This window comes from Arachis ipaensis, chromosome B10 (assembly GCF_000816755.2).
Source record: "Arachis ipaensis cultivar K30076 chromosome B10, Araip1.1, whole genome shotgun sequence".
NCBI classification, from domain to species: Eukaryota; Viridiplantae; Streptophyta; class Magnoliopsida; order Fabales; family Fabaceae; genus Arachis; species Arachis ipaensis.
The window spans coordinates 100,397,634-100,411,286 of NC_029794.2; the positions used below are offsets into that span (position 1 = coordinate 100,397,634).

The 13,653-nt window shown below is 35.4% G+C and overlaps 1 protein-coding gene across 1 annotated transcript; it reads right to left on the reverse strand.

Moving 5' to 3' along the window:
* LOC107621051 (non-structural maintenance of chromosomes element 4 homolog B-like) lies at positions 2,636-4,649 on the reverse strand. Its single transcript, XM_021114604.1, has 5 exons — positions 4,637-4,649; positions 3,632-3,787; positions 3,364-3,427; positions 2,788-2,999; positions 2,636-2,706 (listed from the first exon to the last, which is right to left on the reverse strand). The coding sequence occupies exons 1-5, from the start codon at positions 4,647-4,649 to the stop codon at positions 2,636-2,638; spliced, it is 516 nt and encodes a 171-aa protein (XP_020970263.1).

The window sequence follows — 13,653 nt, forward strand, 5'->3', positions numbered from 1 at the left end:
TCTCTTCTCTTCTCAGCTGGGTTATGTTTTGTTTGAGTATGGTGAATGAGCTTATGGCTCATTAATGAAGGTTTTATATATTGGGCTTGGGTCCAACTTGGGTCCGGTCTAATCCGTTAGCGTTTTTAACCTGTTTGGCCCAACTTTGGGCCAAACCTTTAAAATTAATGTCCAGTTTTCAATTTCTATTATTTTTTCTGAGGTTTTCTACTATTTTTAATTATTCTCGCACAGTACCAGACAGACTTAAACCGATTCGACCAGTTCGGTTGTCGGTTCGCGATTTTACTCGATTTTTCTCAGAAAAATCTACTGAGTCTAAAAATCATATTTAATTTTTCTAATTCTCATTCTAAATTTTCGAAACCTAATTTGGGCAATTTAATTATTTAATTAGAGACGGTTAATTAGTCTCGATTCTTACACTTATAGTTAAGCTACAAAATACAAGTGACTCTAGCAATCTAATGAACCCATGAAAATCAAAAATAAACAAATAAACAAATTATTGCTGGCAAACACCAAGACAGGAAGAAACTATATACACCACATAACAGATTGCATTGCATTTTTACATGAAATTAATAAAAAGAAATTATAGTGGAGTGAAGCTAACCTGAAGATACTCAAATATAGTGCTGAAAGGAAGCTTTAACAGGAGACTACTATCCACTGCCTACAATAGCATGATATTGTAGTAAGGCTATAATTAACAAAGTCAAAATGGAATTAAATAAAAAAAACAATGAAATGACAAAATCTTAGCTACAGATCATACATCATGATAATCTACGATAGCGGTATTCACTGCTTTAGAATAAGCCTCACGAACTGAAGTATATAACATCATTCAGCAAAATACAGAAAACCCATATGTTTGAATAAAACAGCAAAATAAGAAGAAATGAAGTGGGCATGAAAAATAAAATCATTCAAAATATCCAATTAAGTATCATTTTGAGTGGTCTTCATCTAAAGACAAGATTAAAAAGCAAAGAAGCTTCGCTGGCGGTGAGTGTGGCGGATTGGAAGAATATGGTGGTATTGGCAGTGAAGGTGACGACTTCTTCTACTCCTCGTCGCAGTCCTTGGCTCGCGTCTCCCTCATCTCCATCTCGGGCTTCCCTCAATGACGCAAAACTAACGGCGGCCCAAACGGCAGCGGTGACCTTGAAGCACGACGGGGGACGAGGCGTTGGTGGTGGGACAGCTCTGTTGCAGTCTCTGTCTCCCTCTCACGCATGTCATTCTCTTCCTCACATCTGACTCTCTCTCGGTCACCCCTCTTCCTTCACCTTCCCGGTGCCATCCCCTCCCTTGCTTCTCCTTCTTTTTCTCCATTTTCCCCTCGAGCTCCCCCTGTTTCTCGTTTCTTCCCTTTTCTTTCCTTGTGTGTGTGTGCGTTGTGTTTGATTTAGGGCATAAATTGGGAAAATTGGGATATTAGGGTTTAAATTAGAAATTTTTAGAATTAGGGTAAAATATACACAAATAATATAAACTCAAAAGTATTTAAAAAATAATTTAATCATTTCTAACAAATTAATCTCTAAGAGTTCAATTTAATAAAATAAATCGTAATTTATTCATAATACAAATTTCTTAAATTAAATTACCTAACACTTTCATTACTGAATTTTAATTTCAAATTACATGAAATAACCAATTATAAAAATTATACAAGATTATTAATTAACTTAACTCCATATATTAATAAAACTAATTTAATTACTCTTAAAAGATTAATTTATATAAATAAGGAGTTCAAAATAAAATAAGTTACAATTTATTTATAATAGGAGTTACTTAAATTAAAGTGTACAATTCTTTTTTATAAATTTAGTATTTATAGAAAAAATAAATATAAAAAACCAAACAAACAACACTTAATTTTTTTGGGACAAATAAAAGAGATGAAGTAGACTGAGTATTTTATAAATTTAATATTTATAGAATAAATTGTTTAAATTTGTATGATTATTTATAATTATTTTTATATGTATATTTTAATTTGTATAATTATTTAAATAATATTAGAAAATTATTGTTTGATAAACAATTGTTGTAATGGTTATAAAACCGTTCTTTAAAATAGTCAAAGAGAACGGTTTTATTTTGTTGCTATAACGTAATGAAAATTGAACTTCAACAACAACCTGTAAAAACTGTTGTCTAAGACCATCTAATAGAATGGTTTTAAAGTGTAGCATTTTGGCAACGATTTTTATGCGTTTCTTTTGTACAATTATTTAAACAACAATAAAAATTGTTGCTTAAAAACAAATCATGATAACGGTTATAAAACCGTTCTTTAAAATAGTTAAAGAGAACGGTTTTAATTTGTTGTTATAAAATAATGAAAAATTAAATTCAACAGTAACACTATAAAAAATCATTGTCTAAAATTATCTAAGAGAACGGTTTTAAGGCGTTGCAAAATTTGGCGTTGCTAAAGACCATATTTATTGTAGTGACATAGCCACTTGATTGCTAAAGCTCTCTAGAATGTCCTCACAATAAATAATAAATAAACTGATAGGAAGCAAAGAAAGTTAACCTTCCATAGCACATAGCCGCATACACCCAAAACATTAACGACATCAAAGTAAACATAGATACATATACCTTCCAATCCTTAAAATCCAATCTGATAGAAAGCAACATCCCCAGCATGAACTGCATTTGCAAGAAGGGCATTTCTGGGTGCTGTATAAATAAAGGATAATAAATTCTGTGAGAGCGATTGAGAGTGAGAATGTTAATACGAATATATTCGAAGTAACTCACACACTACTAATTGTGATCCAGCCTCGTTCACTTTTATTTCATCCCGCTCATCTTTGACTAAGAATGATAAAGTGAATAAATTCTCCACTGTTTGAGCGAAGGAGTTCCTATTCAAAATCAAATTCTCAAGCTTAACAACGCTATTTTTCCTTAAGATGTTAAACATCGTTAACATATTTTTATCTATATCAGCTTCCACTTCTCTTGGACCTCTGCCAAGCAGCAAAAAAATAAAAATAAAAATAAAAACAACAACCACAATGTGAAGGAAAAGGAAATTGTATCATAACTACATAATAAGCTTAGCATTATGAGCAGTACACACAATATTCTTAACTTTAATATTTTGACGTTCTACTTATAGATAAATGGGTGATAAAATGATAGAAAGAAACTTACTAGAAATTAAGACATGAAAAGTTGAAAATTAGAAGCTACACAAGTCTATTAGAGAATTTTTTATCTAGTTAAAACCTCTTGCTAACACAAATTTTTCTACCTTTGTCAATCAAAAACTTCATACATATTAAACCAGTTTATTACCTCTTCTGGCTGGGCCAATTTATTGGGCCTCACACGCTTCCTACTTCTACGTTTAACAGCTTTCCTCTGCATTGCTTTAGCATAGATGGGACCATTCCTGAAGGGAAAAAATATTGAAAAAATATATAGATGAGTATAGAACAAAGTCTTCTATGGATATCAAAATTATAGAACAAAGTCTTCTAAATGCATTGAAGTTATATTGTACAGCAGCCGGAACCCACTTTAAAAACATGTGATACTGATACTCCAACATCATTCCAGGCTATTGAGTTTCTGGTGCAACCTTTTATGCTAGTACTTGATCCACCCTGTCCTCCAAATTCTTCAAGAATGTGCGGTACAAATTCTGAAGAAGTGACTCCACCGTTAGCATGACCCTTCATAGACATTACCAAGGATTTCGTTATGTCCAACAGAGCCTTTGCATCAGCCACTTGTTCTCTTGGTTTTGTAACTAGAATTGGATAGAACAGCCAATCAGAATTGAGAAATTCATTTTAGTATCAAAAACTATTAAACATCACACACCATGTCAAGTAGTTACTCCTTGCAAAAACAAAACCACTAAATAATATTATATCCTTTAAATTTCATGTAGGAATAGTATACTATACTAAGACAATAAAGTTGCAAGGATGCATGATGAGCGGATAATTTATAAGTTTTTTGGCATTGTTTTTAGGTAGTTTTTAGTATGTTTTAGTTACTTTTTATTATATTTTTATTAGTTTTTAAATAAAAATCATATTTCTAGACTTTACTATGAGTTTGTGTATTTTTCTATGATTTCAGATATTTTCTGGCTGAAATTGAGGGACCTGAGCAAAAATCTGATTCAGAGGCTAAAAAAGGACTACAGATACTGTTGGATTCTGACCTCTCTGCACTCGAAATAGATTTTCTGGAGCTACAGAAACCTAATTGAGGCGATCTCAATTGCGTTGGAAAGTAGACATCCTGGGCTTTCTAGCAATATATAATAGTCCATACTTTGTCCGAGTTTTTATAGCGCAAACTTGCGTTTTAACGCCCACTTTCTACCCTATTCTAGCGTTAAACGCCAAAACTGGCATAAAAGCTGGAGTTAAACGCCCAAACTGGCACCAAAGCTGGCGTTTAACTCCAAGAAGAGTCTCTACATGTGAAAGCTTCAACGCTCAGCCCAGGCACACACCAAGTGGGCCTCGGAAGTGGATTTCTGCACTATCTGCACTTAGTTACTTATTTTTTGTAACCCTAGCTACTAGTTTAGTATAAAAACTACTTTTAGTGATTTATTTTATATCCTTGATCAGTTTTATACTATCATAGATCATTGTACACATTTGGAGGCTGGCCTCACGGTCATGCCTAGACCTTTCACTTATGTATTTTCAACGGTGGAGTTTCTACACCCCATAGATTAAGGTGTAGAGCTCTGCTGTTCCTCATGAATTAATGGAAAGTACTATTGTTTTTCTATTCAACTCAAGCTTATTCTTATTCTAAGATATTGATTCGCACACAAGAACATGATGAATGTGATGATCAAGTGACACTCATCACCATTCTCACTTATGAACGCGTGCCTGACAAACACTTCCGTTCTATATGAAAACAAGCTTGAATGCATATCTCTTAGCCTCCTAGTTCACGATCAGAGTCTTTGTGGTATAGGCTAGAATTATTGGCGGCCATTCCTGAGATCCAGAAAGTCTAAACCTTGTCTGTGGTATTCCGAGTAGGATCTGGGAAGGGATGACTATGACGAGCTTCAAACTCGCGAGTGTTGGGCGTAGTGACAGATACAAAAGGATCAATGGATCCTATTCCAACATGAGTGAGAACCGACAGATGATTAGCCGTGCAGTGATAGCGCATTTGGACCATTTTCATTGAGAGGACGGACGGTAGCCATTAACAACGGTGATCCCCCAACATACAGCTTGCCATGGAAAGGAGTATGAATGACTGAATGAAGACAGTAGGAAAGCAGAGGTTCAGAAGGAACAAAGCATCTTCATACGCTTATCTGAAATCCCACCAATGAATTACATAAGTATTTCTACCTTATTTTATATTTTATTTATATTTTAATTCTCAAAACCTCATAACCATTTAAATCTGCCTGACTGAGATTTACAAGATGACCATAGCTTGCTTCAAGCCGACAATCTCCGTGGGATCGACCCTTACTCGCGTAAAGTTTATTACTTGGATGACCTAATGCACTTGCTGGTTAGTTGTGCGGAGTTGTGAAAAAGAGTTGAGATTACGATTGTGCGCACCAAGTTTTTGGCGCCGTTTCAGAGATCACAATTTCGTGCACCAAGTTTTTGGCGCCGTTGCCTGGGATTGTTCGAGTTTGGACAACTGACGATTCATCTTGTTGCTCAGATTAGGTAATTTTATTTTAATTTTAAGCTTTTTGTTTTTATTTTTATTTTTGAAAAAATTTTCAAAAAAATTATAAATTATTCTATGTCTTCAGAATTTTTAAGAATGAATTCTAGAGTTTCATGATGATCTGTTGTGGTCTGGCTGGCTGTGAAGCCATGTCTAATCTTTTGGACCGAGGTTTCAACTTATCATCGCAAGAGCTTGTTGATTTCTATCAATCTTGCTGTTGAATGTAATGATCTACTAAAGCTTGGCTAGCCATTGGCCATGTCTAGTATTTTGGACTGAAGCTTTCTCTGAAAGCTTGGCTGGCTAGTAAGCCATGTCTAATTCCTGGACCGGAGTTTAGACTAACATTACATAATTCCTGGAATTCTCATTAAAAATTTTGAATTCCTTATTTTTTCTTTTTCCAATTAATTTTCGAAAAATACAAATTTTTTTTATAAAACCATAAAATAAAAAATAATTTGCATTTCTAGTTTGAGTCTAGTGTCACATTTTAAGTTTGGTGTCTTGCATATTTTTTAATTCTCTTGCATTTTTCGAATATATGCATTATGTTCTTCATTAATCTTCAAGTTGTTCTTGATAATTTATTTGGGTTTGATCTTTAAATTCTCTTGCTTTGTGTCTTTTGTTGTTTCTCATGTGTATTCTCAAGTTGTTAGTGTCTCTAATATGAAAAAATTTCTAAGTTTGGTGTCTCGCATGCATTGTTTATCTAATCTTAGTTTCCATGATTAGTTTCATTTTGTTGTTTTTCATCATTAAAAATTCAAAAAAAATTTCAAAATCTTGTCTTTTCAAGTCAATAATACAGAGAATTGAAGATTCAGAACATACAGCAGAGGAATCACAGAGGAAAAGCTGGGCGTTCAAAACGCCCAGTGAAGAAGCGAAACTGGAGTTTAAACGCCAGCTAGGGTACCTGGCTGTGTGTTAAACGCTCAAAAGGGTAGTATTTTGGGCGTTAAACGCCAGAATGGATACCATTCTAGGCGTTTAACGCCAGGATAACACAAGGGAGGTAAGTTAGTTTTTAATTCAAATCTTTTTCAAATTTTCATAATTTTTCAAAATCAAATCTTTTCCAAATCATGTTTTTTTTATCATATCTTTTTCAAAGTCAAATCCTTTACATTTTTCTCTCACTATTTTCAAAAATCCTTGCTACCAATTAATGATTTGATTCAAAAATTTCAAGTTTGTTAATTCTTTGTTAAGAAAGGTTCAATATTTGAATTTTAGAATCATATCTTTTAAATTTCTTGTTAGCCAAGTCATTAATTTTAAAAAATCAAATCTTTTTAAATTGTTTTTCAATCATATCTTCTCAATCATATCTTCTCAATCACATCTTTTTCAAAATAATTTTCAATCATATCTTTTTTATTGCCAATTTGAAAATCTTTTTCAAAATCACCTAACCACTTTCTCACTTTTAATTTTCGAAAAACCATTAACCATTTTTCAAAATTCTTTTTAATTAACTAATTGTTTTTAAATTTTAATTTTATTTTGTTTCATTTAAAAATTTTCAAAAATTTTCCCCCTCCTCACCCTCTTCTATTTAAGAACTAACACTTCTCCTCTATTAGCAATTCAAACTCTCTCCTTCTTTATATGTTCAAATTCTTTTCTCTCTACCTTATCCTTCTATTCCTATTTTCCTCTGACACATTAAGAAATCTCTATACTATGACATAGAGGATTCCGTACATTTTTTGTTTTCTTCTCTATCATATGAGCAGGAATAAAGATAAAGGCATTCTTGTTGAAGCTGATCCTAAACCTGAAAGGACTCTGAAGAGGAAGCTAAGAGAAGCTAAAGCACAAAACTCTAAAGAGAACCTGATAGAAATTTTTGAAAAGGAAGCAGACAAAACAAACATGGCCGAACCCAACAATAATGGTGGAGATGCAAGGAAGATGCTTGGTGACTTTATTGCACCCTCTTATGACTTCTGTGGAAGGAGCATCTCAATTCCTGCAATTGGAGCAAACAATTTTGAGCTTAAGCCTCAATTAGTTTCTCTAATGCAGCAGAATTGCAAGTATCATGGACTTCCATTGGAAGCTCCTCATCAGTTTTTAGCTGAGTTCTTGCAAATCTGTGACACTGTTAAGACTCATGGGGTTGACCCTGAGGTCTACAAACTTATGCTTTTCCCTTTTGCTGTAAGAGACAGAGCTAGGACATGGTTGGACTCACAACCTAAGGACAGCCTGAACTCTTGGGAAAAGCTGGCCAATGCCTTCTTGGCAAAGTTCTTTCCACCTCAAAAATTGAGTAAGCTTAGAGTGGAAGTCCAAACCTTCAGATAGAAGGAAGGCGAATCCCTCTATGAAGCTTGGGAAAGATACAAGCAATTGATCAGAAGGTGTCCTTCTGGTATGCTTTTAGAATGGAGCATCATATGCATATTCTATGATGGTCTGTTTGAACTGTCTAAGATGTCATTGGACAACTATGCTGGTGGATCTCTTCATCTGAAGAAGACGCCTGAAGAAGCCCAGAAACTCATTGAAATGGTTGCAAATAACCAGTTCATGTACACTTCTGAAAGAAATCCTATGAACAATGGGACAACTCAGAAGAAAGGAGTTCTTGAGATTGATACTCTGAATGCCATATTGGCTCAGAATAAAATATTAACTCAGCAAGTCAATATGATTTCTCAGAGTCTGAATAGATTGCAAGTTGCATGAAACAGTACTAAAGAAGCATCTTCTGAAGAAGAAGCTTATGATCTTGAGAACCCTGTAATGTCAGAGGCAAATTACATGGGAGAATCCTATGGAAACACCTATAATCCTTCATGGAGAAATCATCCTAATCTCTCATGGAAGGATCAACAGAAGCCTAATCAAGGCTTTAATAATAACAATGGTGGAAGAAACAGGTTTGGCAATAGCAAACCTTTCCATCATCTTCTCAGCAACAGACAAAGAATTCTGAACAGAGCTATTCTGGCTTGGCAACCATAGTCTCTGATCTATCCAAGACCACACTAAGTTTCATGAATGAAACAAGGTCTTCCATTAGAAATTTGGAAGCACAGGTGGGTCAGCTGAGTAAGAAGATTACTGAAACTCCTCCCAGTACTCTCCCAAGCAATACAGAAGAAAATCCCAAGAGAAAGTGCAAGGCCATAACCGTGACCAACATGGCCGAACCTGGAGAGAGTGAGGAGGACGTGAGTCCGAGTGAGAAAAGCCTCATGGGACGTCCTCTGGATAGAAAGGAGTTTCCCTTTGAGGAACCAAAGGAATCTGAGGCTCATACAGAGACCATAGAGATTCCATTGAACTTTCTTCTGCCATTCATGAGCTCTGATGAATATTCTTCCTCTGAAGAGGATGAAGACATCATTGAAGAGCAAGTTGCTAAATATCTAGAAGCAATCATGAAGCTGAATGCCAAGTTATTTGGTACTGAGACTTGGGATGATGAACCTTCCTTGTTCACCAATGAACTAAATGCATTAATGAGGCAGACATTACCTCAGAAGAAACCGGATCTCGGAAAATTCTACATGCCTTGTACCATAGGCACCATGACCTTTGAGAAGGCTCTATGTGACCTGAGGTAAGGGATAAACCTCATGCCACTCTCTGTAATGGAGAAACTGGGAATCTTTGAGGTACAAGCTGCAAGAATCTCACTAGAGATGGCAGACAAATCAATGAAACAGGCTTATGGACTAGTAGAGGACGTGCTAGTGAAGGTTGAAGGCCTTTATACCCCTGCTGATTTCATAATCCTAGACACCGGGAAGGATGAGGATGAATTCTTCATCCTTGGCAGACCCTTCCTAGCTGATGAACGGATAATTTATACGCTTTTTGGCATTATTTTTAGTATGTTTTTAGTATATTTTAGTTAGTTTTTATGATATTTTTATTAGTTTTTATTTAAAAATCACTTTTCTAGACTGTACAATGAGTTTGTGTGTTTTTCTGTGATTTCAGGTATTTTCTGGCTGAAATTGAAGGACCTGAGCAAAAAACTGATTCAGAGGCTGAGAAAAGACTGCAGATGCTGTTGGATTCTGACCTCCCTGCACTCAAAGTGGATTTTCTGGAGCTATTGAAGCCCAATTGGCACGCTCTCAATTGCGTTGGAAAGTCGACATCCTGGACTTTCCAGAAATATATAATAGTCCATACTTTGCCCAATATTTGATGGCCTAAATAGGCGTTCCAAGTCAGCTCAAGAATTCTGGCGTTTAACGCCGGAATTGGCACAAAAGCTGGAGTTAAACGCCCAAACTGGCATAAAAGCTAGCGTTTAACTCCAAGAAAAGTCTCTACACATAGAAGCTTTAATGCTCAGTCCAAGCACACACCAAGTGGGCCCGGAAGAAGATTTCTGCATTAATTACTGATTTCTATAAACCCTAGGCTACTAGTTCTCTATAAATAGGACCTTATACTATTGTATTTATATATATCTTTGGATCATCTTTGGACGTTTAGTCCCTAGACCTTGAGGGGCTGGCCATTCGGCCATGCTTACACCAGTATCACTTTTGTATTTTCAACGGTGGAGTTTCTACATACCATAGATTAAGGTGTGGAGCTCTGCTGTTCTTCATGAATTAATACAAGTACTATTGTTTTTCTATTCAACTCAAGTCTATTTCTTCTCCAAGATATTCATTCGCACCCAAGAACATGATGAATGTGATGATTATGTGACACTCATCACCATTCTCACCTATGAACGCGTGACTAACAACCACTTCCGTTCTACATGCAAATAAGCTTGAATACATATCTCTTGGGTTTCTAATCTAAGATTAGAACCTTCGTGGTATAGGCTAGAATTATTGGCGGTCATTCTTGAGATCCGGAAAGTCTAAACCTTGTCTGTGGTATTCCGAGTAGGATCTGGGAAGGGATGACTGTGACAAGCTTCAAACTCACGATTGTTGGGTGTGTGACAGACGCAAAAGGATCAATAGATCCTATTCCAACATGATCGAGAACCGACAGATGATTAGCCGTGCGGTGACAGCGCATTTGGAACATTTTCACTGAGAGGACGGGAAGTAGCCATTGACAACGGTGATGCCCAACATAAAGCTTGCCATGGAAAGGAGTATGAATGATTGGAAGAAGGCAATAGGAAAGCAGATGTTCAGGAGGAACAAAGCATCTTCATATGCTTATCTGAAATTCCAACCAAAGAATTACATAAGTATCTCTATCTTTATTTTATGTTTTATTTATCTTTTAATTATCAATTCTCCATCACCATCTGAATTCGCCTGACTAAGATTTACAAGGTGACCATAGCTTGCTTCAAGCCGACAGTCTCCGTGGGATCGACTCTTACTCACGTAAGGTTTATTACTTGGACGACCCAGTGCACTTGCTGGTTAGTTGTGCGGAATTGTGACAAAGTGTGATTCACGTTTAAGAGCTCCAAGTCCTTTGGCGCCATTGTTGATGATCACAATTTCGTGCACTACTAGCCACAGCAGAAGCTGTGATTGATGTTGACAGAGGAGAGTTGGTCCTTAAGTTGAATGAGGACTACCTTGTATTCAAGACTCAAGGTTCTCCTTCTGTAACCATGGACAGGAAGCATGAAGAGATTCTCTCAATACAGAGTCAAAAAAAACCCCCACATTCAAACTCTAAGTTTGGTATTGGGAGGCCACAACCAAACTCTAAGTTTGGTATTGAGAGGCCACAACCAAACTCTAAGTTTAGTGTTGAGAGGCTCCAACCCTGCTCTGATTATCTCTGAGGCTCCATGAGAGCTCACTGTCAAGCTATTGACATTAAAGAAGCGCTTATTGGGAGGCAACCCAATGTTATTTAATTATATCTATTTATTTTCCATTGTTATTTTATGTTTTCTTTAGGTTGATGATAATGTGAAGTCACAAAAATAACTGAAAATCAAAAATAGAATGAAAAATAGCATTAAAAACAGCTCACCCTGGAGGAAGAGCTTACTTGCTGGTTAGTTGTGCGGAATTGTGACAAAGTGTGATTCACGTTTAAGAGCTCCAAGTCCTTTGGCGCCATTGTTGATGATCACAATTTCGTGCACCAAGTTTTTGGCGCCGTTGCCGGGGATCGTTCGAGTTTGGACAACTGACGGTTCATCTTGTTGCTTAGATTAGGTACTTTTCTTTTTATTTTTAAGAATGAATTCTAGAGTTTCAAGGTGATGTTCTTATCATCACAAAAGCTGATTGATTCTCATCAATTTAGCTGCTGAATGTAATGTTCTGCTGAAGTTTGGCTAGCCATGTCTAATCTTTTTAGATTGAAGCTTTAGACTAACATTGCATGATTCCTAGAATTCTTATTAAAAGTTTTGAATCTCTTTATTCTCTTTTCCATATGATTTTCGAAAAATCACAAAAAAAAATTTATAAAATAAAAAAAATAAAAAATATTTTATGTATCTTAGTGTCAATTTTTAAGTTTGGTGTCTTGCATGCATTGTTTATTTGATCTTATTTGCATTTTTATTGTTTCTCATCATAAAAAATTGAAAAATATTTTTCAAAACTATGTCTTTTCAAGTCAATAATACAGAGAATTGAAGATTCAGAACATTCAGTAGAGGAATCAAACAGGAAAAGTTGGGCGTTCAAAACGGCCAGTGAAGAAGGAAAACTGGCGTTTAAACGTCAGCCAGGGTACCTGGCTGGGCATTTAACGCCCAAAAAGGTAGGATTTTGGGCGTTAAACGCCAGAATGGATGCCATTCTAGGTGCTTAACGCCAGGATGACACTAGAGGGAAGATTTTGTTTTTAATTTAGATCTTTTTCAAATTTTCATAATCAAATCTTTTTTCAAATCATATCTTTTCAATCATATTTCTTCAAAATCAATTTCTTTCCATTTTTTATTATTTTCGAAAATCCTTGCTATAATTAATGATTTACTTCAAAATTTTCAAGTTGTTACTTGCCTATTAAGAAAGGATCAAATTTTAAATTTTAGAATCATATCTTTTAATTTCTTGTTAGTCAAGTAATCAACTTTAATTTTAAAACTTTCTTTTTTTTTAAAATTGATTTTCAATCATATCTTCTCAATCACATCTTTTTCAAAATTAAATCTCAATCATATCTTTTTAATTTCTAATTTCAAAATCTTTTCAAAAATCACTTAATTTCTTTCCTAATCTTAATTTTTGAAAATCTCAATCAAATTTTCAAATTTCTTTTTAATTATTTCAAAATCTTTTACTTTAATTTCGAAAATTCTTCCCTTCTTCTCACATCCTTCTATTTAAGGAACTAACACTCCTCCTCAAGGTGCAATTCGAACTCTATCCCTCTTGATAAGTTCGAATTCTCTTCTATCTATCTTCTCCTTCTATTCTTCTTTTCCTCTGACACCTCAAGGAATCTCTATACTGTGACATAGAGGATTCCCTATTTTCTTGTTCTCTTCTCTTTCATATGAGCAGGAGCAAGGACAAAAGCATTCTTGTTGAGGCTGATCCTGAACCTGAAAGGACCTTGAAGCGAAAGCTAAGAGAAGCTAAAGTACAACTCTCTGTAGAGGACCTAACAGAGCTTTTCAAACAAGAAGACGCCATGGCAGCCGAAAACAACAACAATGCCAACAATGCAAGGAAGGTGCTTGGTGACTTTACTGCACCTACTCCCGACTTCTATGGGAGAAGCATCTCAATTCCTGCCATTGGAGCAAACAACTTTGAGCTTAAGCCTCAATTAGTTTCTCTGATGCAACAGAATTGCAAGAGTCATGAACTTCCATTGGAAGATCCTCATCAGTTCTTAGCTGAATTCTCGCAAATCTATGACACTGTCAAGACCAATGGGGTTGACCCTGAAGTCTACAGACTTATGCTCTTCCCTTTTGCTGTAAGAGACAGAGCTAGGACATGGTTAGATTCACAACCCAAAGAAAGCATGAACTCTTGGGAAAAGCTAGTC

Bases quoted from the DNA above. Each gene is read 5' to 3' on its own strand.
- LOC107621051 (XM_021114604.1), bottom strand. The intron at 3,428-3,631 runs GTACTAGCATAA...TTTTCCCTTCAG, and splicing joins TGGAGGACAGGGTGGATCAA to GAATGGTCCCATCTATGCTA. The intron at 3,000-3,363 runs GTGAGGCCCAAT...GCTGCTTGGCAG, and splicing joins AACGTAGAAGTAGGAAGCGT to AGGTCCAAGAGAAGTGGAAG.